This window comes from Anolis sagrei, chromosome 4, assembly GCF_037176765.1.
Source record: "Anolis sagrei isolate rAnoSag1 chromosome 4, rAnoSag1.mat, whole genome shotgun sequence".
NCBI classification, from domain to species: Eukaryota; Metazoa; Chordata; class Lepidosauria; order Squamata; family Dactyloidae; genus Anolis; species Anolis sagrei.
This window is the reverse complement of record NC_090024.1, coordinates 185,807,470-185,832,027: the sequence shown is the minus strand read 5'-3', so window position 1 is coordinate 185,832,027 and position 24,558 is coordinate 185,807,470. Positions and strand designations below refer to the sequence as shown.

Here is a 24,558-nt window from a genome sequence, read left to right as displayed (position 1 = left end):
CTGCACCTGCAATACTATGGAATCCTGGGATGTGTAGATTAGTGAGGCACTAGAGTATTTTGGCAGAGTGTTCTAAGTATCCTTCCCTAAACTGCAACTCATTGGATTCCAGAGCATGACGCCATAGCAGTTAAAGAGAAACCCCTGAACTCTAACGGTATAATATGAAAAAGTCCCTAGGGACCAGAAATGATGATGATGATGATGATGATGATGATGACGACGACGACAACAGTCCAGGGAACATCTGTAGCTCTGCTTAGCTGTTTGAACACAGAGTTCAGCTAAAGAGAAACAGTTGCTCCACTGGATAAATCAGAACGTTGGTACGGTGGATACAAAAGATAATGATTTTTATTAGGCCTGGGTAACAACGCAAAAATTTGTTTCTAAAATCGATTTGTAATTGGGGGGTTTTTTTGTTTCGATATTTAAAATAATTACAAAATTTTCCAAAAAAAAAGTTCGGTATTTACGAAATTTCGTAAATATTTACAAAACATTTTGTAAAGATGGCGCCCTTTTTTTTTCAATATTTTTCAATATTTTTTAAATTTAATTATTAATTTAGTAGAATAGGGAGGAGAAATTAAAATTATTATTAAGGAGGGAAGGCAGGCACTCACTCTGGCGGGCCCTCTCGCTCGCCGCTCGCTCGCCGCTCGCTCGCCCCTCTCGCTCACCCTCTCGCTCACTTGCTCAGCCGGCGCCGAGAGAGGAGAGCTCCCAGCAAGCATCGGCAGGCGGCCATCTTACGTATTTCCGAAATGGACGGAAATACAAAATTTTTTGGCGCCTGCCGTTTCGATATTTAAAAACACTTCCAGGTTTAAAAAAAAGTTTTGTAATCGTTTCGTAATTCAAAAATTAACGAATTTTTTAACGAATTACGAATTAACGAAACGAATTGACCAGCCCTAATTTTTATCTGACTGGCAAGCCCTTTGGCTATGTATAATTTATATCTGTTTCAGTACTATGTATCCTGTATCCATAGACTCAACCATCCATGGCTTGTAAAGATTCCAAAAAACAAATCTGAAAAATCAAACCTTGATTTTGCCATTTGATATAAGGGGCACCATTTTACTATGGCATTGTATATAATGGTACTTGAGTATCTATAGATTTTGGTATCCATGGAGCATCCTGAATCCAAGCACCAGTGCAGACTGTGGGATTGTAGAATCTGTGATCCAAAGAATTAGAGACTCCATGGCACTAACTTTCTGCAGTAGCGAGATTGCATTCTCCTGTGAGGCAAGGAACTATGCTGATGGCAGCAGTGCTGTTGGTAGGGTTTTCTTTGTAAAGACAGGCTTTTGCTGAGGAGCCAAACTAAATATGGTAAACAGCTACTGGGCAGCAGCAGTAATAGGCAGTGGCATTGGTGGATGATCTCTCAGAGACAACTACAGTGGCACCATAACTAACACTTGCTAATACTTTGCAGAAGGAGACATGGCAAATCCCCCTTGAATGTCTTTTACTATGAAATGCCATGACAAGATAATCCAAAATGAAACAGAAGATAGTGTCAGAAGATGAAATTCTAAGTCAGAAGATACACAACACGCTACTGGGATAAAGCAGAGGAAAACTACAAATTATGCTGTGGCAAATGACGCAACTGGACTCAGGCCAAAAGGATGTTCAGCTGTTAATGAACTAAGAAGTCAAAGGAAAATCCAAAACTGGACACAATGTATTATAGGGATATAGAATGTGAGAGGCATGAATTGGGGAACCTAGCTATAATTAAACAAGAAATGAATATGTCAATGTTGCAATACTAGGGTAAACAAGTTTAACTGTACAGGAATGACATATTTTGAGTCAGATAATTATGTAGAGTTGTAATCAGAAAATGAAAATCTAAGTATAAACTGGGTGTCACTGATAATGAGGAATGCTTTAGTGACGGTCTGACCAAATCATGTCAAAAAGATTTCCAGGAAAATTCATGAATTTAATCTTAACCCAGAGACAGAGGAGGAGGAACACGAATTTAAAGATTCTGTGCTGGAGTCAGGGGGATCACATACTAAAACAGGATTCTTTTTTGTTAATCGTGGAATGCAAGAGCAGGAAATAAAACAGAATCAAAATTCTAGGATGAAGAAATGAGTCAGGAGAGTGATTGAATTAATCTTGTGAGGCCATTGGAAACACATTCTTCAAGCAACCAAAGAGGCAATTGTATACACAGACATCACGTGATGATCAATATAGAAATCAAATATACATCATTGGAAGGAGATGATGATAAAACAAAACCAGAAAGTGAGTGATGAACTGCTAATATCAAAAATCAGGGCAAAACTAAAGAAGAACACTAAGACAACTATTTTGCCAAAATAAAATCTGAAGAACATCCACTTAGAATTTAAAGATAATAGAAAAAAATTGCACTATTAGGTCTAATTGAACAGGATCCAGAAGCACACTGGACAGAAGCCAGGGACAAAATGAGGGGAGAATGAAAAGGAACATTAAGAAAACCAAGATAACACTCACAGATGCTCTATATAAATTTAAGGTAGATGTTAAAGACACTAAAATAGTTCAAGTAAGTTTTCCATACCCTGGTTTAGTTTTTAATCAAAATGAAGGCTGCAGTGAAGAAATCAGAAGAAGATTAGAACTTGGAATGGCAGCAAGGAAGGGATTAGGAAAGATCCTGAAGTATCAAGATATGTCATTGACTGATTAAGTTAGGGTGATTCATGCCATTGTATTACTTATTTCTATGTATACTTGTGAAAGCTGGATAGTAAAGAAAGCTGATAGGAAGAAATCAACTCATTTAAGATGGGTGCTGGAGAGGATTTATGGATACTGTGAACAGCTATAAAAACAAATAAATAGACCCAAAAGTAAATCTCCCCATAATTCTTCCTGGAAGCCAACATGACTAAACAGAGACTTGGACATATCATGACAAGACATGACTCACTAAAACAGACAGCAATGCTTGGTAAGACAGATGACAGTAGGAAAGGGGGAAAACTGCATTGCATATGGATTATCAATTAAGGAAGCCACTGCCCAGAATATGCAAGAGCTGATGATAAGAAAGACGTGGAAGTCTATCATTCATGGGGTCATCGTGAACTGAAATTGATTTGTTGCCACTTAACAACACATCCAAAGGAGTAACGTGGCTAGCCTCTGGTCCACTATCTTCTGAAACAAGTTAAAAAGAGAGTTTACTCTAGTATATACTCTGCCTTCCAGGAAAATGCTTGAACTGAAGGCGAGGTTTAGGCAATGAGGTTCCAAGGGAACAGGGCTAGGGCTCTTAGTCTGCAATATGACAGTATCAAATCTAAAGAGCACACATTTGGATTAAGGTTTCTATTGATTTTTAAGCATGCAAGTATTTTTACACAAACTGCTAAGGAAGTAAAATATAAGGTATAACAGTTATAAGATATAACAGCAAAGACTAATGCCATGTCATATAATCATACAGTTGGAAGAGACCTTGGGCCATTCAGTCCAACCTCCTACCAAGAAGCAGTAAAACTGCATTCAAAGCATCCCCGACAGATGACCACCCAGCCTCTGTTTAAAAGCCTCCAAAGAAGGAGCCTTCACTACAGTCCAGGGCAGAGAGTTCCACTGCTGAACAGTTAGGAAGTTCTTCCTCATGTTCAGGTAGAATCTCCTTTCCTGTAGTTTGAAGACATTGTTCCGCGTGCTAGTCTCCAGGGCAGCAGAAAACAAGCTTGCTTCCTCTTCCTTATTGTAGCCTTTCACATATTTGTACGTGGCTATCATGTCTCCTCTCAGCCTTCTCTTCTGCAGGCTAATCATGCCCAGCTTTTTAAGCCGCTTCTCACAGGGCTTGTTCTACAGACCCTTGATTATTTTAGTCACCGTCCTCTGGACACATGCCAGCCTGTCAACATCTCCCTTCAATTGCAGTGCCCAGAACTGGATGCAGTATTCCAGGTGTGGTCTGACCAAGGCAGAATAGGGGGGTTGCATGACTTTCCTGGATCTAGACACTATTCTCCTATTTATGCAGGTCAAAATCCCATTGGCATTTTAAGCTGCCACATGACATTGTTGGCTCATGTTTAACTTGTTGTCCACGAGGACTCCAAGATCTTTTTCACATGCACTGTTGTCAAACAGGCATCCCCCATTCTGTATTCATTTTTTCTGCCTAAGTGGAGTATCTTACATTAGTCCCCACTGAACTTCATTTTGTTAGTTTTGGCTCATCTCTCTAATCTGTTAAGATGGTTTTGAATTCTGCTCCTGTCTTCTGGAATATTGGCTATCCCTCCCAATTTGGTGTCATCTGCAAACTTGATGATCGTGCCTTCTAACCCTTCATCTAACTCATTAATAAAGATGTTGAACAGGACCGGGCCCAGGGCAGAACCCTGCTGATGGCACTCCACTCGTCACTTCTTTCCAGGATGAAGAGGAAGCATTGGTGAGCACCCTCTGGGTTCATTCACTTAACCAATTACAGATCCACCTAACCATAGTTTTGACTAGCCCACATTTGATTCAAGGCTTGTAACTCTATAACTGTAGAGTCACAAGCCTTCATGCCACCTGGCTGTTTAAAAGAAAGAGACCCATCTGGATTATTAAGCAGGAACAAGAAGCTGCACAAACTGCAGCACATAGTACTATATTGGGCCCTGCAGGAAGTGGTTTTCTGAACTCACTATGGGGCTAGTGAGGAAGCGTTAGATCCTAATCTCCCTTTCTGCATTTCTACAAGGCAGACAGCGAGGGGTATATGCAAAAAGAAAAATTTGCAATGGAAACCCAATTCTAACGAGCAAAGACTTTCATCAGCTCATATAACCGTGCTCTGTTCTACTCTTCTTCCTCTCTTTGCTGCCTAAGAGGAAAAGGCATCGGGTAGCATTTCCCAGCGGTTCAAATCTGGGGAGAGTGAGTTGAGCTCCTTCTGTCAGCTCCAGCTCCCCGTGCGGGGACATGAGAGAAACCTCCCACATGGATGGTAAAACATCAAACATCCAGGCATCCCCTGAGCAACGTCCTTGCAGACGGCCAATTCTCTCACACCAGAAGCGACTTGTAGTTTCTCAAGTCGCTCCTGACACGGAAAAAAGAAAGAAAAAAAAAAGCATTTCCCATTTTCTGCAAGGGCCCTTGTCTTATGGGAATATTTATAAGGGGCCAAAACTAAACAGTAGATAGATTCTCTTTCAGTTCAGCAATCAAGCTGCCTGAGGCCTAAAGGAAGTAAGAGCGAGAATCAGGAAATGCCAACTCCCTTTGCCCAGGTGCAACGTTATCGTAGCTTTGGCTTCTGCTGCCAAAGGGCACAGAAGGCAAGGTGCCCTGCTTTTCTTACAGATACGGTGCCTGCTTGTCTACAAGGCAAAAGGAGAACCAAGTTCAGGAGAGAGTAACAGGATTAGGGGTATAGAAGGGAGCAAATTGAGAACATCACCCCTGAATAAGAACTCTGCCCTACCAAGACATTTTCCTTCAGTCCCCGAATGTTTAGCATTATAGTATCTTCAAATATCAGTGGAGCATTTAGAGATAGTTTAAACATCCAAATGTTATCCAAGTTACTTACTTATTTACTTACTTTTTTTTCTAACTTTCTCCTGATACAGGGACTCCAAGCGAATGTAAGCATAGCAAACCTTAAAAGTTCTAGATGTGAATAATTTCCAGTGTCTCACTCTCTGCAATGCCAAAAATTTGAATACTAAAGGAAATTCTCATTAGAGGGGGACCAAATTATTGGGGAGAGTGTGCTCTCATCCCACACCTCTGCAGTTCCACTTCTGAATAAGACCCACAGCTTGGAAAAGTTGCTTATCTTTATTTGTCAAAGGGAAGCATTAATTTGCCGGATCAATTCCTCCTGGTACAAAAGCAAACACAGGGCCCTTTGGAAAGCTGGCCTCTGACCTAACAGGTGTTTCAGTACCGGTGCCAACAAGCAAGCACTTTGCACATACTCAGACACACAGACCCTTCCTCTTTATTTCCTAACTGAAACTGAAATAGAAGCCAGGAAGTAAGAAACGAGCTCTCGCTAATTTATATTCTGAGGAGGAAAACATCTTATACAACTTTGCAAACAAGTTTGGCAAGGAGGACAAATCGTCTGGCCGGAAAATCAAACCTCAGTGTTTTGGACTTCAACTCCAATAATTCCTAACAGCCTCAGCTTAAGCAGCTAAGGGGGGAAAAGGAAGGGCTTGAGACTGTTACAAACTATGGGAGTTGAAGTCCAAAACACTTGGAGGGCCTGAGTTTGCCCATGCCTCACCTAGACGCAAACCCCAGGGCAGTGAAGTCCAACCAGAGGTTCAGGATCTCTCTCACTTTTCATAACTGAGGAGGTTCCTCCAGGCTTGTCACTGAAATTACTGTCATGGCATTATTATTATAATATTATATAACAAAATTTTAAAAAATCTGTTCCTGGTTTGAAAGTGTTGTTTCCTGTTCAGCTGTGTAGTCCTTACTTTGAATGTAATTGCTATACTCTATACCAGGCATGGGCAAACTTGGGCCCTCCAGGTGTTTTGGACTTCAAGGTGTTTTGGAGTTGAAGTCCAAAGCACCTGGAGGGCCCGAGTTTGCCCATGCCTCCTCCAGACACTCCGTTTTTGTGGCTCTGACAAACTGCTGAATTTTTTGAGACTCTATGAGAGATTGGGTTGTATGCTTTTTGGGCTGTATGGCCATGTTCTAGAAGCATTCTCTCCTGACATTTCACCTGCATCTATGGCAGGTATCCTCAGATGTTGTGAGGTCTATTGGAAACTAGGAAAATTGGGTTTAGATATGGAGAGTCCAGGCTGGGAGAAAGAATGTTTCACACCTAGCTCCAACAGGAACAGCTAGCCAACAAAGGATTCCCCCAGGCAGTAACAAGCCACACCTAAAAACTGTCAGGCCACCAAATGTTAATCAAGGTGGCCAACTGTAACATTCACACCTAGCTCCAACAAACAAGAGTTCTTTCTCCCACCCTGGCCCTTCCACAGATATATAAACCCAATTTTCCAAGTTCCAACAGATCTCACACCCTTCAGGATGGTGGCCATAGATGCAGGTGAAATGTCAGGAGAGAATGCTTTTAGAACATGGTCACACAGCCCAAAAAACCTGCAACAACCCAGTGATTCCGGACAGGAAAGCCTTCGACAACCTATGAGAGATTCATTGAAAAACTATAGCAAAATGTGCTGCAGGGTGTCCTGCAAAAACAAGGTTTTTTCATTCTGTTAATGATAGAACCAATTAGGAAAATACATGAATAACCTAGGAACAAAAAAATGTGTTACATAGTGTAATCAATATGGCAAAAGCTGCCTTGCCTGCCTGTCAAATACAGCGCCAAATAATATTACTTTCTCCTCTTGGCTGGATGGCCCAAGACAAGACAAGTGGTGCATCCACCATGCAGAAGGAATACAGTTTGACACCACTTGACCTGCCACGGCTCAACGCTCTTGAATCAGGCAAAGAGTTGTAGCTTTCTGAAGACCTTGAGTCTTTTCTGCCAAAGAGTGCCTCACCAAAAGACAGATAAGGCAGTGAAAGCGGTGTCAAAGTGCATTCACTTCACTGTGAAGATGCAGCTATGGTAGGCATGGGCAAACTTCGGCCCTCCAGGTGTTTTGGACTCCAACTCTCACAGTTGTGGGAGTTGGAGTCCAAAACACCTGGAGGGCCGAAGTTTGCCCTTAACTGACCTAAGGTGACACTTCACCCACAAAGGGAAGGAGAGACTTGTTCCAGAAGCATTTTCTCCTGACGTTTCGCCTCCATCTATGGCAGGCATCCTCAGAGATTGTGAGACCTCAAAACCTCTGAGGATGCCTGCCACAGATGCAGGCGAAACGTCAGGAGAAAATGCTTCTGGAACATCGCCACACAGCCCGGAAAACTCACAACAACCCAGTGATTCCGGCCATGGAAAGCCTTCGACAGTGCCTTACTGCGGTGGGAGAGGGGCAGCAAGCAGCGGCGCGCTCTGCACATGCTCTACCGCGCCCTCGGCTCCAAGAGGAGCTCTCTACTCACGTTCAGAGACGTCGTCGCGGGATCTCAAAGCGTTCCGGAGTCGGCAGTGCCTCTGCCCCGAAGCAGAGGAGAATAGTTGTCTCTCTCTCTCTTTCTTTCTTTCTTTCTTTCTTTCTCTCTCTCTCTCTCTCTCTCTCTAGAGCAGCCCCGCCCCTCCAGCCCCCTCTTCCTTCTGCTGCTGCTCTTTCTTCTCTCTCTCCTTTGGTGGCTGCTTAGAGAAACCTCCTTCTCAGCCGGGACACCCCTCCGAAGCCGCGGAGTGGGCGCGTCCAGCGGTGGCCCCGGGCGGAGAGGAAAGGCGCATCGAGGCTGGAAAGGAGGGGGGGGGGGAGCGGGGGGCGGAGAGAAAGCTGACTGAGAGCCTAGAGGTGGAGCTATGTCGCCGGCCGGGCTCTTTGAAAAGCCGCTTCAAGGCAAGGAGAGGCAAGGCACATCCATTCATGCAAATTAAAGGCAGCAGATGTATTGCCCTAGTCCAGGCATGGGCGCTCTTCGGCCTTCCTGGTCTTTTGGACTTCAAATCCCATAATCCCTAACAGCCTAGCAAAGTGCTCTTCCAGCAGTCACCAGCCAATCCCTGCCCAATGCCAGAAATACAGCTTAACATTAGAAAATATTGACCATTTCCGCTACCTTGGCAGCCACCTCTCCACAAAAGTCAACATTGACACTGAACTGCAACACTGCCTGAGCTCTGCGAGTGCAGCATTTTTCTGAGGATTTTGTGTACCCTTGTTGAAAGGCTAGTAGTTAGCCAACTACTATGAATATACAAGTGTTTGTGTAACTTTCTGATCTATGGGAGTGCCCCCAACTTGCATCTGGCCATTGTCGCCTGCCTGGTGGTTAATAATGAGCTCTGTGAGCGCAGCATTTTTCTGAAAGGAACACGGAGTGTTTGAGGACCAGGACATCCGTAAGGATACCAAGGTGCTTGTTTATAAAGATGTTGTCCTCCCAACCCTGCTATATGCCTGCAAAACGTGGACTATTTACAGACGACACATGCAACTCCTGGAATGATTCCCTCAGTGTTGCCTCCAAAAAATCCTGCAAATCTCTTGGGAAAACAGGCAGACTAATGTCAGAGTGCTGGAAGAAGCAAAGATCACCAGCACTGATGCGACGGTCCTCCACCATAAGCTCCGCTTGTCTGAATGCCCGATCACCATCTCCCAAAGCAGTTACTCTACTCCGAACTCAAGAACGGAAAACGTAATGCTGGAGGACAGGAAAAGAGATTTAAAGATGTGCTCAAAGCTAACCTTAAATAAAAACTGTGACATAGACACCGAGAACTGGAAGACCTGGCCCTTGAGCACTCTAACTGGAGGTCAGCTGTGACCAGCACTGCTGTAGACTTTGAAGAGGCACGAATGGAGGGCAAAAGAGAGAAACATGGCAAGAGGAAGGCGCATCAAGCCAACCCCGACCAAGACCGCCTTCCACCTGGAAACCGATGCCCTCACTGTGGGAGAACATGCAGGTCAAGAATAGGGCTCCACAGTCACCTACGTACCCATCACCAGGACACCACACTTGGAGGACAATCTTACTCTGACAACGAGGGATCGCCTAAGTAAGTAAGTAAGTAAGTACTGGCTGTTAGGAATTGTGGGAGTTGGAGTCCAAAACTCCTGGAGGGCCAAAGTTTGCTCACGACTGGACTAATACGATCCCTATCAATACCAATCATTTTATAAAGTTTCCATTCATTTTTATTTTAAACTTAGCTTCCTACTGCATTCAGTGGTCAGTATAGATGGGGCAACAATGCAACTGTGGGCAGGAGATGTGAATGAGAGACCTTAAACTAGGCCCACGAGTGCACATAGGTGAGCCACATTGCATGGCGAAACCCATTAAAGGACGAGTGCTCCAGCAATCCGCACTTGCCCATTACTGGGCCAGAAGGAGTCAAAAGGAATAACTACATCTCCCATCACAGTGAATCTTGCAGATCCTGGAACTGTAGGCAATTTCTGCATGTAATAAGCACCAACCAGGTCTGAAGCTGGTTCCTGAACTTTGTGTGCGCTCAGTTCCATGTTGAGGTTTCTTCATCTTCTGCCACTTTCATCCTGCATAAGTGGTCAATGTAGATGTGCCCTCAGAAGCCGAATGGGAACCATTTTCAACGGGCTCATGAGGATGACCCCAAACTAACAACATGCACAAAAAGTAGGGATAGAGGCCTACTGCTGGAGTCTGAAAATGCAAACTGTTGGAAAGAAAACACTGAAGTCTCCAAAGCTCCTGGTGCAGAGTGCAGTGTATGTGACATAGTAAAAGTAAAGGTTTTCCCTTGACATTAAGTCTAGTCGTGTCCAACTCTAGGGTTGGTGCTCATCTCCATTTCTAAACCAAAGAGCCGGCATTGTCCGTAGACACCTCCAAGGTCATGTGGCCAGCATGACTGCATGGAGCACCATTACCTTCCCGCCAAAGCGGTACCTAATGATCTACTCACATTTGCATATTTTTGAACTGCTAGGTTGGCAGAAGCTGGGGCTAATAATGGAAGCTCACCTCATCCCGCGAATTCAAACTGCTAACCTTCCAGTCAGCAATTTTCTCAGCTAAGCGGTTTAATGCACTGCGGCATGAATCCTCTGCCACAAGAAGAATCCAAAAGATGGAGGCAGTGATATAGCTCCACATCATTGTGGCATTTTTAATGGCACTAGCACGATGTCCTTTGTAGAACCTGGCACTTGGTTGCTTATTAAAAACCAAATCATCCCCAAATATTGGATATTCCAATTGGGGTAGCTCACCATGGTATATTACCACTGTGTAAATCCAGTCCCCTGCAGGAGAGATGGAGTGAGGCCTGATCGCATATTACTTTTACAAAATTCCAATATGTCAGTCCTACATATGGTATATGGTATTCCTTATCAAGAATAGGGAGATCTCAGTGTGTTATCATTGGTTGAGCTGGGTAGGGCTGCTGGGAAATGTAGGTCAAAACATCTGGAGGCCACCCTTGATTTATATCCTTCCTTTCTACCATGGCAACAAAACCACAAAATCTCTAAGCACCTATTGGTTTAGCTCTAGCAAGGATGGCGTGTCTCACTTATGTGATTTTATGCTATTTTCAAGACTAATGGTCTTGAAATTCAACATTAGGGAACAAGAGCAGGAAAAAGGCTTTTAGGCCCAGTCCAGATACACACAAACAACAACATGGTGCCAAGTGCAAATGCAACCACATCTAACCCGTACCACTGCATAGGCTCTGTCTGCATAAATGGCAATTGGCAAACTTGGATTTAGCCACCGTATACTAGATCGATTTATCTATATGATTTTTTATGTGATTTTTCAACAACAGGACCTCAATCGGAAAGTGCTTCCCATGAATGTTTTGCCACATGAGACAGCTTCTGACACAATATAGACAAACTGCAATCCTGTGGCCACAAGTGTGTGCTTTTATGTGGCCCACTTCCAGATTACCCCACTTCTCACCTAAAAGGGGATAAACCGCCTCTTCTTTAAGCCTCTAGGAGCAATAACTTATCTTTTAAATCAGGCATGGGCAAACTTGGGTCCTCAAAGTGTTTTGGACTCCAACTCCCACCCTTCCTAATAGCCTCAGGCCCCTTCCTTTCCCCGCTCAGCTGTTTAAGCATTGCACACATCCCCTTTAACATAACAAACACCTTTCCCCAAACCAGAAAATATCCCCTCAGTTACATCTCGCTTTTACATTCTCAACTCTTTAAGCAGGCTATGAACCCCACACAGAATAGATGCAGTGGGGGGATCGGTCCCTGGATGTGGTGAAGTTGCCCACCCAGGTTTTAGCAGTCTGTATTGCAAGGAGCCACCACAACACAGTTTGCAGAAGTGAATTGAGCTTCGGCTACAGAACTGGCTTTTCCATTTGTCAGTGAAGCAACTGCGGCAGATGCTGTGGGAATGTGGTAGGACCGGCCTCTCTCCAGATGTTTCTCAATCCTGGGTTTTCTTTGCACCCTAGACAACTGGCATTCACTGTTGTACACTTCATCATACTAACGAATGAATCCACTTTAAATCTGGTTGCTGCCTCCTGCAGAATTCTGTGGTTTGTAGTTTGGGGAGGAGCCTTTAACAGACTCACTAAACTACAAACCTCAGAATTCTGCAGGAGGCAGAAACCGGATTTAAAGTGGATTCATTCTCTAGTGTGATGAAGTACTGTGACAGTATATTGACCGAAAGGTCTCAGGTTTGAATCCGGGGAGTGACGTGAGCTCTCACTGTTAACTCCAGCTTTGGCCAATGTAGCAGTTCGAAAACATGCAAATGTGAGTAGATCAATAGGTACCGCTCCGGTGGGAAGATAACGGCACACCATGCAGTCATGCTGGCCACATGACCTTGGAGATGTCTACAGACAACACTGGCTCTTCAAATTAGAAATGGAGATGAGCACCAACCCCCAGAGTTGGACATGTCTGGACTTAATGTCAGGAAAAACCTTTACTTTTTCTATACATCATCCTAAAATAACTCTATGGAATTATAGGCTATTGAATATATAAAATAATATTAATAGTTTATTTTTCTTTGTGTTAGTGAATGAAATCATTGCTGATCTCATTCAGTAGCTGTAATTTCTCCGTTCGCCTCCATTGTCAGTCTTGAAGGCCACATTTAAGCGGCAGCTTCTCTTGCGGGTGATTTAGTAATCGAAAGCTATCCAAACTCAAAGTAGAACGGAAGTGGGAAAAGGGAGGCAGTGGTTCCACCTACTTTGTGGGATATAGATGTCAGTTCCTACCTTGTGGAATTATGTCATGAGTCTGACCTGCAATAATAATCCTGCCAGCTCCCAATCTGCCATTTGGACTATCAGCCAGTAATCTGCAAAGGGATTTGCAGCCTTATCCCTGGACTACTTGCTGGTATCACATGCACCAAAAGAAATACGCCTGACACCTGAAACACCCTCCCACCCACATAGTAACTGCTCCCCTTATTTTCTACCTGGTTATCTGTGTTAGATCTCTCAGCTGTTATATTTTTTTAATTTAAGTTTGATGTGAAATCTGTTAACATCGCTTTCCAAACAGGCATGCAGCCTCTTGTTAAACTGAAGTCTGTTCTGGGTGGAGTGATATGCTTTCTCTGCAAACAAAACATGGCAAATGTTAAACAACTTGTTTATAATAATGTTGGGGCTGGAATTGTGTGACGTGAACACTGTGGTGTAACTTAAGCAAACCTCAGAGCAAGGATCTGTCCTCAGCCCAGGTTCCATACTGTGTTTGCAGATGACATGCCATTGCCTCTGAAAGACTTTGTTGGCTCTCCCAGGGGTTTCTTGCTATCCTGTGATTGCATCCTGTCTCGAGGTAAATAACAAGTCATTTCCAAATCCAAGGGACAATGGGCCATGTGAGGTGTCAAGCAGAACATCTTTCCCACTTCTCTCATCCTGGCCACCCAGCCCCAGTATTATATGCATTGATCCAAAATGATAAATGCTGCCCTGTTCTGCCATCCAGCCACCAGGGATTCTGTACTTCACAAAAGGTGAGCGTTTAAAGCTGGTGTGGGTGACGGGTTGCATATGGCTCTGCAGACCCAAAAATGGGCCCTTTAAACTTCTCTGATCCTCCTCCAAAATCTCTAGACCAGGCATGGGCAAACTTGGGCCCTCCAGGTGTTTTGGGCTTCAACTCCCACAATTCCTAACACCCTCAGGCCTCAATTGTGGGAGTTGAAGTCCAAAGCATCCAGAGGGTCCAAGTTTGTCCATGCCTGCCTTACATCCTATGAAGAATCATGCTAATTTCCAGATAATTTCTTTTCCCAAACCAGCAAATGTGGTGGCTTACTCCTCTTAACAGCTAACTCCTGCCCAACAGCCAAATATCAGTCCAATAGCAGTTGCAAATGATGTGCTGAAATGCAATTATGCAGCCTTCTAAAGTGGGTGTGAGGTGAAAATGGCCCCTGCCTCCTTCATAGGTGCCAGACCTTGATTTATGATGTATTTTGCAAATGATGAGCATTCACAGTTATGTCCTCAGGGCTTGTTCAAGACCATTTGCTGTAAATCACTCTTTCCACGTTGGAGCCCCTGATGATGTAATGGGTTAAACCCTTGTGCTGGCTGAACTGCTGATCTGAAGACCTGAAGGTCAGCGGTTCGAATCCGGGATGCAGGGTGAGCTCCAGTCTGCCAGCTCCAGCTTATCATGCAGGGGCATGAGAGAAGCCTCCCACAGGATGGTAAAACATCTGGGCATCCGCTGGGCAACATCCTTGCAGACAGCCACTTCTCTCAGACCAGAAGCGACTTGTAGTTTCTCAATTCACTCCTGATACAAAAAAACAAAACAAAAAACAAAAACAAAACTCCACAACATTTATTTCTGCCTGAAGTAACTGCATCACTGCCTAATTGTAGGGCTTACCCAGGTTGCCTCAAATCCCTATTACTGAAGAAAAGCAGGATAAAAACCAAAATAAATAAAATGTGTGTGTGCGTGCCTTCAAGTAAATTGTCAGCTTATGGCAATCCTATGAATTTCATAGGGTTTCCATAGCTGGATTTGCCAGTTCTTTCCTCTGAAATACGGTCCAAAGCACCTAGTATTAATTGGCATTCTTCCATCCAAGTGCTAACCAGGATGATCCTGCTTAGCATCCACAGTTTATGGCTTTATGGTGTTTGGGGACTACCTTTATTGAGTTCTGTCCAACAGGGAGGCGTTTGGGATTTATTTATTGGGCCTTCTCAGGCAGAAAGTGGGCTTTCTCTTTTAATACAAGCTTAGTCTTAAGAATATTTGCTGAGAAGTCTCACCGGGTTCAATGGAAGTCACTCCCAGTTGCAAGGAGTGTAGTTTCAGTAGGCCCTACTAAATGGGCTGAGGGTCATGTTCATTATGTTGGACTATAACTCAGTCAGCATAGTGAAGAATGCTGAAAGTAGGATGTAATTCAGCCACATAGAGAGCAGGGGTGGGAATCATGGAGTCCCCAACATTTTATTGACCTATAGCTCCCAGCATTCTTGACCACTGGCTGTGATTACTGGAGCTGCTGGCAGCAACATTTGGAGAGCTGCACAATTCCCATCCCTGACCTTGAGGGCTATACTTTCCCCATCCTTGCCTTAGGGAAGAAGGAAGGTGGTTCTCTGAAGCATCTTGCTTTTACTGTATTGCCAGTCAGTGGCTCTGTGTGAGCTTCAGCACCACCTGCAGGTCAAGAAGAGTGCTGCATGGCAATGCATCCCATCTGCAGCATGAGTTTGTGCAATGTGTGTACCATTCTCATACAATGGATTGCTTTCAGGTATTTAAAAAAAACCCACAGAACAATGTGTGCAATCATATATTTCAACCATGCCGTTGCAATACAAATAACGTTAACATTGGTAAAACCTGAGAACAGCCTTTTTGACAAAGGACATTGTAACCACTAATAACCTTACAAAGATGGGATTTGCTTGCAAATTGAGCAGTAGTTGAAATGCGCGGCCAGATAGAAAAGAACTCCAAGTAGAGAAGCCTAAGACTGCACTGCAGAGAAAGCCTTGAATGTGCTAAATTCACCCATATGGAAATGGAATTGCTGCTCTTTTAGAGAGACGTGGAAGAATAGTCAGCCCTCTGTATTTATGGATTCCATATCCATGGATTCCACCATCCATGGCTTCAAAATATTTTTACGGATTCCAAAAAGCAAATTTTGATTTTGCCATTTTATATAAAGGACATCATTTTACTATGCCATTGCATATAATGTGGCTGGAGCATCCATGGATTCTGGTATCCATGAGGGGTTCTAGAACCAAGCCTCAGCAGAGACCAAGAACCCACTGTATTTAACTTCAAAACATTGGAAAAATAGCCAGCACTTGGAAGTAATTTTTTTAGAACACAACCGCCAGAATCCTCCATGGATTTATGTGTTTGGGGACTCTAGGAGCTACAGTCCGCACAAATAACTAACCTTCCGATGCACTGGAAATATTTTGTTGTTACTATTCTGCAGAACTGCAAGCGTTATCCCAATTAGACATCTCTCAGCAAATGTGCTAACTGGACTTACACTGAAACCATCAATAAAATGGCAGTTGATACCTTCTTGGATTCAGAGGATGTGCTGAGCTATCTACAGGATTCTCCAGCTCTTTTCATAACAATCAACCATCAGCATCACATCCTAGCCAATATTGTTTTGGTTTCACACATGCTAGAGAACACCTTTTTACTTATTCTTATTGTTCATATGTAAACTATCTTGTGGTTCTGGCATAGTTCATCTGCTTCTCCTGTGCCTAAGAGTCCGAGGTTGTAAATGGGTATTGTTTCTGCAACTCCAGGATCCGGATCAAAACGAGGCAAGCAATTCCCAGGAAAAACAGCCACAACAAAACCCAGTAGTAGGTGGGCATTGAGAACCAGGCTCTGCAAAGCTCCATTTTAGATCCTTTTGACCTGCCAAGAATAAATAGAGAAATTATTATCCAGTACAATCAGAAATCTATCAATCTGATGCATTTTATAGTACAGAAAAGCTCAAATTCACAAAATGTGTGCAGATATATCCATTAACATTTCCATCAGTTCCTTCTTGAGATAAACTTTGTTTTCTATTACAGCTTTCTCTGTCCCTTACTGCCTGTGTCTTTATAAAGTTCAAAATGTCCAGAAGGCCCAAAGTTCTCTAAGGCTGGATCTATACTGCCAGATAATGCAGTTTGAATTCCATTATATGGGTCTGTAAAGTAAAGTAAAGGTTTTCCCCTGAAATTAAGTTGAGTTGTGTCTGATCTGGGGGTTGGTGCTCATCTCCATTTCTAAGCTGAAGAGCCAGCATTGTCCATAGACACCTCCAAGGTCATGTGGCCAGCATGACTGCATGGAGCGCCGTTACCTTCCCGCCGGGGCAGTACCTATTGATCTACTCACATTTGCATGTTTTTGAACTGCTAGGTTAGCAGAAGTTGGGGCTGGCAGCAGAAGCTTATGCTGTTCTCTGGATTCAAACCTGCGATCTTTTGGCCAATAAGCTCAGCAGCTCAGTGGTTTAACCCACTGTGCCACTGGGGGCTCCTATATGGGTCTGTACTAACCATATAATGCAGTGGTTATCAACCTGTGGTTCCCCAGATGTTCTGGCTTTCAACTCCCAGAAATCCTAACAGCTGGTAAACCAGCTGGGATTTCTGGGAGTTGTAGGTCAAAACACCTGGGGACCCACAAGTTGAGAACCACTGATATAATGCAATTCAAACTGCATGATATGGCAGTGTAGATCCATATGCTTTGTAATGTCACATATTTAATTAACTAAGAAGCCTTCATAGAAATTATCCTTTAGTCACACAGCCATTTGGCTGTTCTTTCTACACCTTTTCCAGCTTCGCAATTTTGGCAACCAGAACTGTGGTTGAATGTGAAGAACAAATAGAACTAGAACAATTCAGTAAACTTGCAACTATGCCAAAAGAAGAGTGATCCTATTACTCCTGCTTTCACCAGAGATGGATGGATGGATAAAGGTCCACTCCAAGAGGACATGGTCCATATTGAATAAGGGTTTTAGCACCAATAGAGTTCCCATTCAATTCAGAGGAGATATTGGAAAAGAGGTAGTAAACTGCAAAGAAGGAAATTGCTACCCCGTGGCCATGGATTCACCTGCCAGCCCTGATTTCCACTGTTTATCTCACCAGTGTTTGTAATGAGCAATTGATCCTTGTTTGTGACATAATTTCAAAATTACTTGTGGATGGCAAGATGGCATTCACTCACAGGAAAGTGTCAGTGTCCAGGTCCTCACACTCTTCATTAACCTCCTCACCACCCAGTTCTTCACTGGGCTCTTCTGGTACGGTTTGGCTGATGTTGATTCTCCTCCTAAATTCAGAACCACTCCTGGGAGTAAAGAGAGTGGGGATCCTTTACTGCTTGTTTCACACCTCAGAAAAAGAGTGTTAAATGTAGCTAGAGATGGGAGTTTATGGCTGACAATGCTAAAGAAGGAAATTTATTTGAGAACTCACATCTCTGAAGCTTGGAACACCTTATATTATTATTATTATTTCCCACATTTCTAACCCGCCTTTCCCAACCCTCGAGAGGGACTCAGGGAGGCTTACATTGGCAATAATTTGATGCCACAAGATAATATAAATATAAAGAAATATAACAACAGTTTAAAACAGTAAATAGAACATTAAGATAAAAAGACATTAAAACATTGCCATCAATCCATATAGCCAATTCCAGTCCATCCAAAGTGCTATCATGCTTGCTGTCCAAAGGCCTGGTCCCAGAACCACAATTTAACCTTCTTTCTGAAAGACAGGAGGAAAGATGCCGACTTGATCTTGCTAGGCAGTGAGCTCCACAGGTGTGGGGCTACCACCGAGAAGGCCCTGTCCCTCGTCCCCACCCAGCGCACTTGCGAGGCTGGCGGGACTGAGACCAGGGCCTCCCAGACAATTTTAAACTGCGAGGCGGGACGGAGAGACAAACCAGAAAGAGTGACTAAGGTCCCTTCTAGGGCCCCTTGCCATATAAAATCCAGATTACCTGCTTTGAACTGGATTATATGTCAGTATAGACTCAGATAATCCCGTTCAAAGCAGATAATGTTGATTATATAGCAGTGTAGCAGGGGTCTTAGTAACTTATTCTATGGTGGAGGTTCTCAAACTTTTAAAGTCATGGAGCCCTTTTTGAAGCAAAGGTTTCTTGTGAAGCCCAAAGAAATGTTTATATATTATATTATATATAATGTGTATATATCAGGCACAGGCCGAGCTAGTGGCAAATGGATGGAGAGTGTTTGTGTGAACTAATTCACACAGTGCAAAAAAAAGGAAAAGAAGAACAATACAATATTGAAAAAAAGAACAATTTTAACCAGCATAAACATAATAGTATTTCAGTGAAAGACCCCAAGGGCCATCCAGTCCAACCCCCTTCTGCCATGCAGTAAAAACGCAATGACAGAACTCCCAACAGATGGCTGCCCAGCCTTTGTAGTATTAGCAGCAGCAGCAGCAGCAGAAATCCCAGAGGCATCCATCCAATCCACTTCTGCTATGCAGGGGAAAAAAATCCAAGTATCCCCTAAGAGGTGGGAGGAAAATAGCACTTTGAAGCAAAGAAAGCAGGGGGGGGGGGGAGGGATCGGTGTCTGGCCAGCAAGAAAAGAAGTCTGGATGGTCAGGGAGGTGGGGGAGAAAGGACTTGTGTCTCAGGATGCTGCTGCTGCTACTGTTGTTTCCAGCAGCTCAAAACTTTAATTTCCCTGCATTTCTCAAGAGGAAAGAGCAGGCAGCACTGTGGAGCCCCTCACAATCACCGGGGCTCTCTGGAGAACCCCTGCTCTATGGCATTAGAAGCCGGCTTCCTTTTTTAGGGACACCAGTGTTTTCCAACATACAAAGTGACAGTGACTGACTGGTATCTTCAAATACCAACACACATGTGCTGGAACTTGCAATCCAGTCACTGCTTCCAGATACAGGGAAATTTAAAGATCCTTATAATGCATATGTTTTCAGAAATGCCCATACACTTCCGGGAAAAACATTCACTGCACAGTGCAAAGTCAAAGTCTATAGATGGATGAAAACTGAATCTAACAGGAAGGTTGTATCATTAACCTTACCCCGCTATGCAGTGGCTTCTGCCTTTATCACATGTAATATTTTGGGGTCCCTGTGGGTTCTGATGTGATATGTTGGGACATTTTGTGGTATGGAGAGCAAAATAATTATTGGTGGAGTCTTCCTGGTGGCAGTGGGATTGTCTGTTTGGAGGAAACACAGATAACCAGTTATGCCAAGGAAAAAGGAAGAACATTTTCAACAGATGAAGTTCTGGCTGTTTTAATATCTTTATTTTTTACCTTCTAGGGATTTCCTCTTCCACTGCTTTGGTCTTAACTGCTTCCCCCTCAGCTCCTTTCCCATTTTCAGAGCCATGAAACTGCTGCAAGAACCATCAGGAAAGACTGTATTTTAAAGAGGATCACTGATAAAAAAGAAGTCTGCTGTATTCTGTGGCTCAGGAGTATTTCTGTAGCATTAGCAGTGTTCATAGAAGGGGTGAGCAAATTGTGGCTCGTGGGCTACTCCTAACCTAATGGGCCCCAAAGGTTTCAGTGCCTGCCATTAGAATGAGACTTTTGCACCTCCTTAGAAGTGTTAGGGAGCATACTATTGGCCATATTTATCTCATGTAATACTCGAACCAAAAATGCATTTTGGGAACCGACAAGGAAATGGACAAATTTCCCAAAATGCATTGCAATTGCATATTGGAATGTCAGAATCTTCAATATTGATCAGCCTTGATAAACACAGTTTAATAAACATTTATTAGTCTAAGTTCAGAAATACAAAAGATTTTAATAAATGCTAGATAAATTCAAAACTAGGCCCCTGAATGTAAAGTGTGGAATACAGTACAAGATGGCCAAGTAGATATCATAGTATGCCAGGATTATGAGAACAAGCAAGACATTTTTTTCCTTGCAAAAAAAAAAAAATCTCACAGTAGAATAAATTCTTTACCATTAATTGCCTGGGAATAACTGCAATGCTGACACGACGACGAGCAGATCCCTACCAGGAAAAGGGAGAATTCTGGTTAGCTAGTCTATAGTGGAGATGGCAAAGGGTAGAACTGGGAAGCAATGTGTCCTTTTGGGGATGTTCAGACCTCTTTCCTAATTATTACATTTTCATTAAAAGAGACCGCTATTCCATTTGCACATGTGCCTATAATGGTACATGTGCAACAGCTATTCTTCTCAACTGATCAGGCAGAAGGAAAACAATTTTTGCTTTCCAATGCTGAACAATGAGCCTTTTAAAATATTGTATTCATTTAGACCTTATCTGAGTTAATGCAGCTAGCCCTCGGGCTTCACTTTTGTGCATCTGGTTGACTAATTTGATTAGTATTCTCTCTGTAGGAATCTTTAGGTCCTCCAGTGTGACTTTATAGTTAACTTCTGGAGGATGCTGACTATAGAGTTATACTGGAAGAACTAGACATTTCTAGAGAAAACACCTCTCTAAACATCTGTAGTTCCTCTAGTCCAGTGGTTCTCAACCTGTAAACTGACTGGGATTTCTGGGAATTGTAGGCCAAAACACCTGGGGACCCACAGGTTGAGAACCACTGCTCTAGTCTAATTTTACAGTCAACATTTGGCAGTGTCTGATGAAAATGGATGCTTCTGGCCTGCCTTTCAAGGGAATGGTAAGGTAAGATGACTGGCCCATGTGCTTCTTGCTACTATGCCATAATTTTAAGCCTGGCTTTGTGCTCCATGGAGCAGCTAAAAAGCTGAATTCAGTCCTTGATCTCCATCTCCTTACCTGCTGGAACATTCGCATTGAGGGATGCTTTGGTCTCTGCTCACCATCATCTATGGAACAAAGGTGGTCCATTAAGAAAAAGCCATAGCTCAAATATTAAAAGCAGGCGCTTTGCATACAGCAGGTCATAGGTGCTATCCATGGCACGTCTAATTATTGCTAAGAAACAGCAGACTCAAATCCTGTTGAAATGCTAGATCTGATATAAGACCCATTCTGATGCTCCTTAAGGCAATTTTGAAATCATGTTAGACTCTGTTTGGGGTGAGAAGGGTTATAGCCCAACAACATCTGGAAGTTTCCATTGTGCTCTTCTCTCACTTAGAATATACTTCATGTGACTGGTAGCAAAATACAAACTGGAGACCGATGTGAGACAAGGACAAGTCAACTTCTGCAATGGAGCTTTGCTCCTCTCTCCTACTCCAAAACATCCCCCAAGGAACTGGACAGACTTGGATGACATGCAGGGGAATACAATGAATAGATATTATCTTCATTTTTCTAATGAAAGCAGTGGAAAATCTTCATTGGACTTTGACTGTGGCTTATTTCAGTGGACTCATTATAATCTCTTAATTTAATAAACCAAAATATTAACAAGATTTTCATTTCTCTTCATTTCATAGCCATGGTTAAATAACAGAGCATTCTAATAAACTGTGGCTTGCCATTTCAGATTGTATAGGAAACTATTGTTATAATTTTCCAATAACCAAATGTTCAAACAATTTAACAAAATATTAAAGCAGCTTTAAGATCCTGGGTTGTTCTAAAGCTGTTTGCCATAGTTCCAATGTTTCTCAAAGCAGCAAACCTGCACAATGGTGAAGAAAGAGGGCCTTTTAGATTTAACTGCAATTTGCATAAAGTGAAGAACGACAGGCTGGAGTTTATTCATATCTTCAGTTATCGCAATGGCATAAAATAATCTAAATACGGTCACTATTTTGTTGTACATTAAGCCGCATAGCTTTCATAGTTCTAGTGTTTTATTCCCACTTCCTATAGGTTTCCAAAGATGAGTCCTGCCTTGGCTGTACATTCACTTCAATTTGTTTATGACAGCGGGTTCTCAAATTAGATTGCAGTCATGTTTGCTAACATATGGCCAACCATGGAAAATATTAACTTGTAAACCACCAAACTATGGAGTGTAAATATGCTAGGAAAATATGACTAATCATATCTTTCTGCCATATATGCCTCAATGTTTGAAGATGATTATTACTTCTTAACACAGAATGTTTCTAGGTGGCATGATATTTGTACACAGGAGTGAACATATAAATATAAATACCCATCCCTTCTCCTTTTATCCACAATCTTAAAGCCCTGAGTGGAAAGGTCTGAAGAGAGATGGCAACCATATTCAGAAGATCACAGTTACATACAAAGGAACAGAATGGGGTCAGGCTGTTCCTTTACGTCTGCCTGCTCAGTATAGGGCTTAGGTGAACAGCTGCAATACATTGTGAATCATCCCTCGCAGAGAATAGGGATGTACAACTGGCCTGACTAATTTGTGTAAAAGTTGCCTCTGAGTACTACAAAGATCTCACCTCCTTGGCAAGGCTTGAAACCCAAACCTTAACAAACTGATTTGTAATATCATGAAATGAAATCCCTAATAAGATATTGTGAGGAAAACATAATTAAGAGCTGGGACAGTCAATGTCAGATTTCCTCCTCTTTACTACTCCTCACAGTGAGACAATACAATAAGCAATTCTTACTTATGACCAAATTATACATGAAGTTAGAGTTGAAGACAGTGGCAAGGTATGTAACCCCTTGTTCTTCTGCTGAATATCTGGAAAAATGTTTTTGGAGGATTTTCTTTGAGCAACAGAAGAAGAATGGGTTAAATCCCAATGATTGACAAGTTTTCTTAAGTTGTTGCAATATACACCTTTCAAATTTTTAAAATGGGATCAGGCTAGTGGCCTCTAACAAAGATCCGTGATCTTCAATTGGCAGGTCATCTTATTATCCTGATAAAGACTATAGACAGTGGGCTTTCAGCTCTTAAGCACTAGTAATCCTGGAACCAATGAGCTTGTAACCACCAACTAAATGGCTAATTGGTACAAGCTTCAACTGTTAGAGGTCACTTTATCAGCCCTCTAAATCAGAGGCTCTAACATGACTTGGAAACTTTGTTTTGGATCCATAACTTTTAGAATTCCCCAGTCGGTTGGCTAATTAATTATGGGATCTATAACCTAAAAATATTATTTTCAAGCTCTGCTTCTAGTAAACGAATCAGTGGCATTGTCAGAAGGCCCAATTCAATTTAAATAAGGTGAAGGAGCATAAGCTGAAAATCCCAACCTACACGACCAAATGAAAGAGTTTTACAGGACCAAATGAAAGAGTTTAATGTCAATGAGTGGGAAAAATAATGTCTGGGTTGCTGTGAGTTTTCTGGGCTGTATGGCCATGTTCCAGAAGCATTCTCTCCTGATGTTTCTCCCACATCTATGGCAGACATCCTCAAAGATTGTGAGGTCTGTTGGAAACTAGGTAAGTGAGGTTTATATATTTGTGGAAGGTCCAGGGTGGGAGAAAGAATTCTTGTCTGCTTGAGGCAAGTGTGAATGTTGCAATTGGTCGCCTTGATTAGCATTTAATGGCCTTGCCGTTATGATGACAATGTGATGGATATGAAGTAGCTTTAGGAAAGAGGTGACTTAGTGTGGTTGGAACTATTAAAAACCCTAATTTTGAGGAACATGCCTAAGTTGAGCTGGACTGATGGACAGCAAAGACTTGGAACCTTATTACATGAGCCTCCTGTACCATTATAATTGCTTTCTCTGCAAAATGCTATTCAAGCAAGATTGCTTTATTTCCTACCACATCTTCAGAACCATTGTGTGACTGCACCATCTATTTGTGTTAAAATCATATTAAACACATTGTATTTTGGATTGCCCTCCCACTACCTCCCCCAAAACATTATCCTTGCCCCTTTTCATTGTTAAGCGCATAAACGTATACAGATTCCCCTCCTTCCAGATATAAGACTCTATGATGTTCTAGCATTGTAGCACCACCCTTCCCTCAAACTTTAATCCGATCCCAGCAAAGGAGCAAGCCCTGCCCAGAACAGGGAGCCTGTAACACCACATACACCTTTA

At 42.7% G+C, this 24,558-nt stretch overlaps 2 protein-coding genes across 5 annotated transcripts in view; both read right to left on the bottom strand.

Annotated features, from left to right (window-relative positions):
- Window positions 1–8,371, bottom strand: part of MICAL1 (microtubule associated monooxygenase, calponin and LIM domain containing 1) — a 64,708-nt gene extending 56,337 nt beyond the window's left edge. Inside the window, exon 1 of the mRNA XM_060773203.2 lies at window positions 8,053–8,371. The gene's annotated coding sequence lies outside the window, so the exon portion shown is untranslated. The remainder of the gene's footprint in view (window positions 1–8,052) is intronic.
- Window positions 8,372–15,383: 7,012 nt separating this feature from the next.
- The window catches only part of LOC132773389 (inositol 1,4,5-triphosphate receptor associated 2-like), a 34,396-nt gene continuing 25,221 nt past the window's right edge, over window positions 15,384–24,558 (bottom strand). For all 4 annotated transcript variants that reach the window (XM_067467971.1, XM_067467973.1, XM_067467972.1 and 1 more), the window contains 6 exons: window positions 21,416–21,465; window positions 20,603–20,653; window positions 19,936–20,018; window positions 19,696–19,836; window positions 17,826–17,948; window positions 15,384–16,505 (listed from right to left, as the gene is read on the bottom strand). In XM_067467971.1, the coding sequence (XP_067324072.1) occupies window positions 16,346–16,505; window positions 17,826–17,948; window positions 19,696–19,836; window positions 19,936–20,018; window positions 20,603–20,653; window positions 21,416–21,465 (608 nt within the window). In that variant the 3' untranslated portion in view covers window positions 15,384–16,345. The remainder of the gene's footprint in view (window positions 16,506–17,825; window positions 17,949–19,695; window positions 19,837–19,935; window positions 20,019–20,602; window positions 20,654–21,415; window positions 21,466–24,558) is intronic.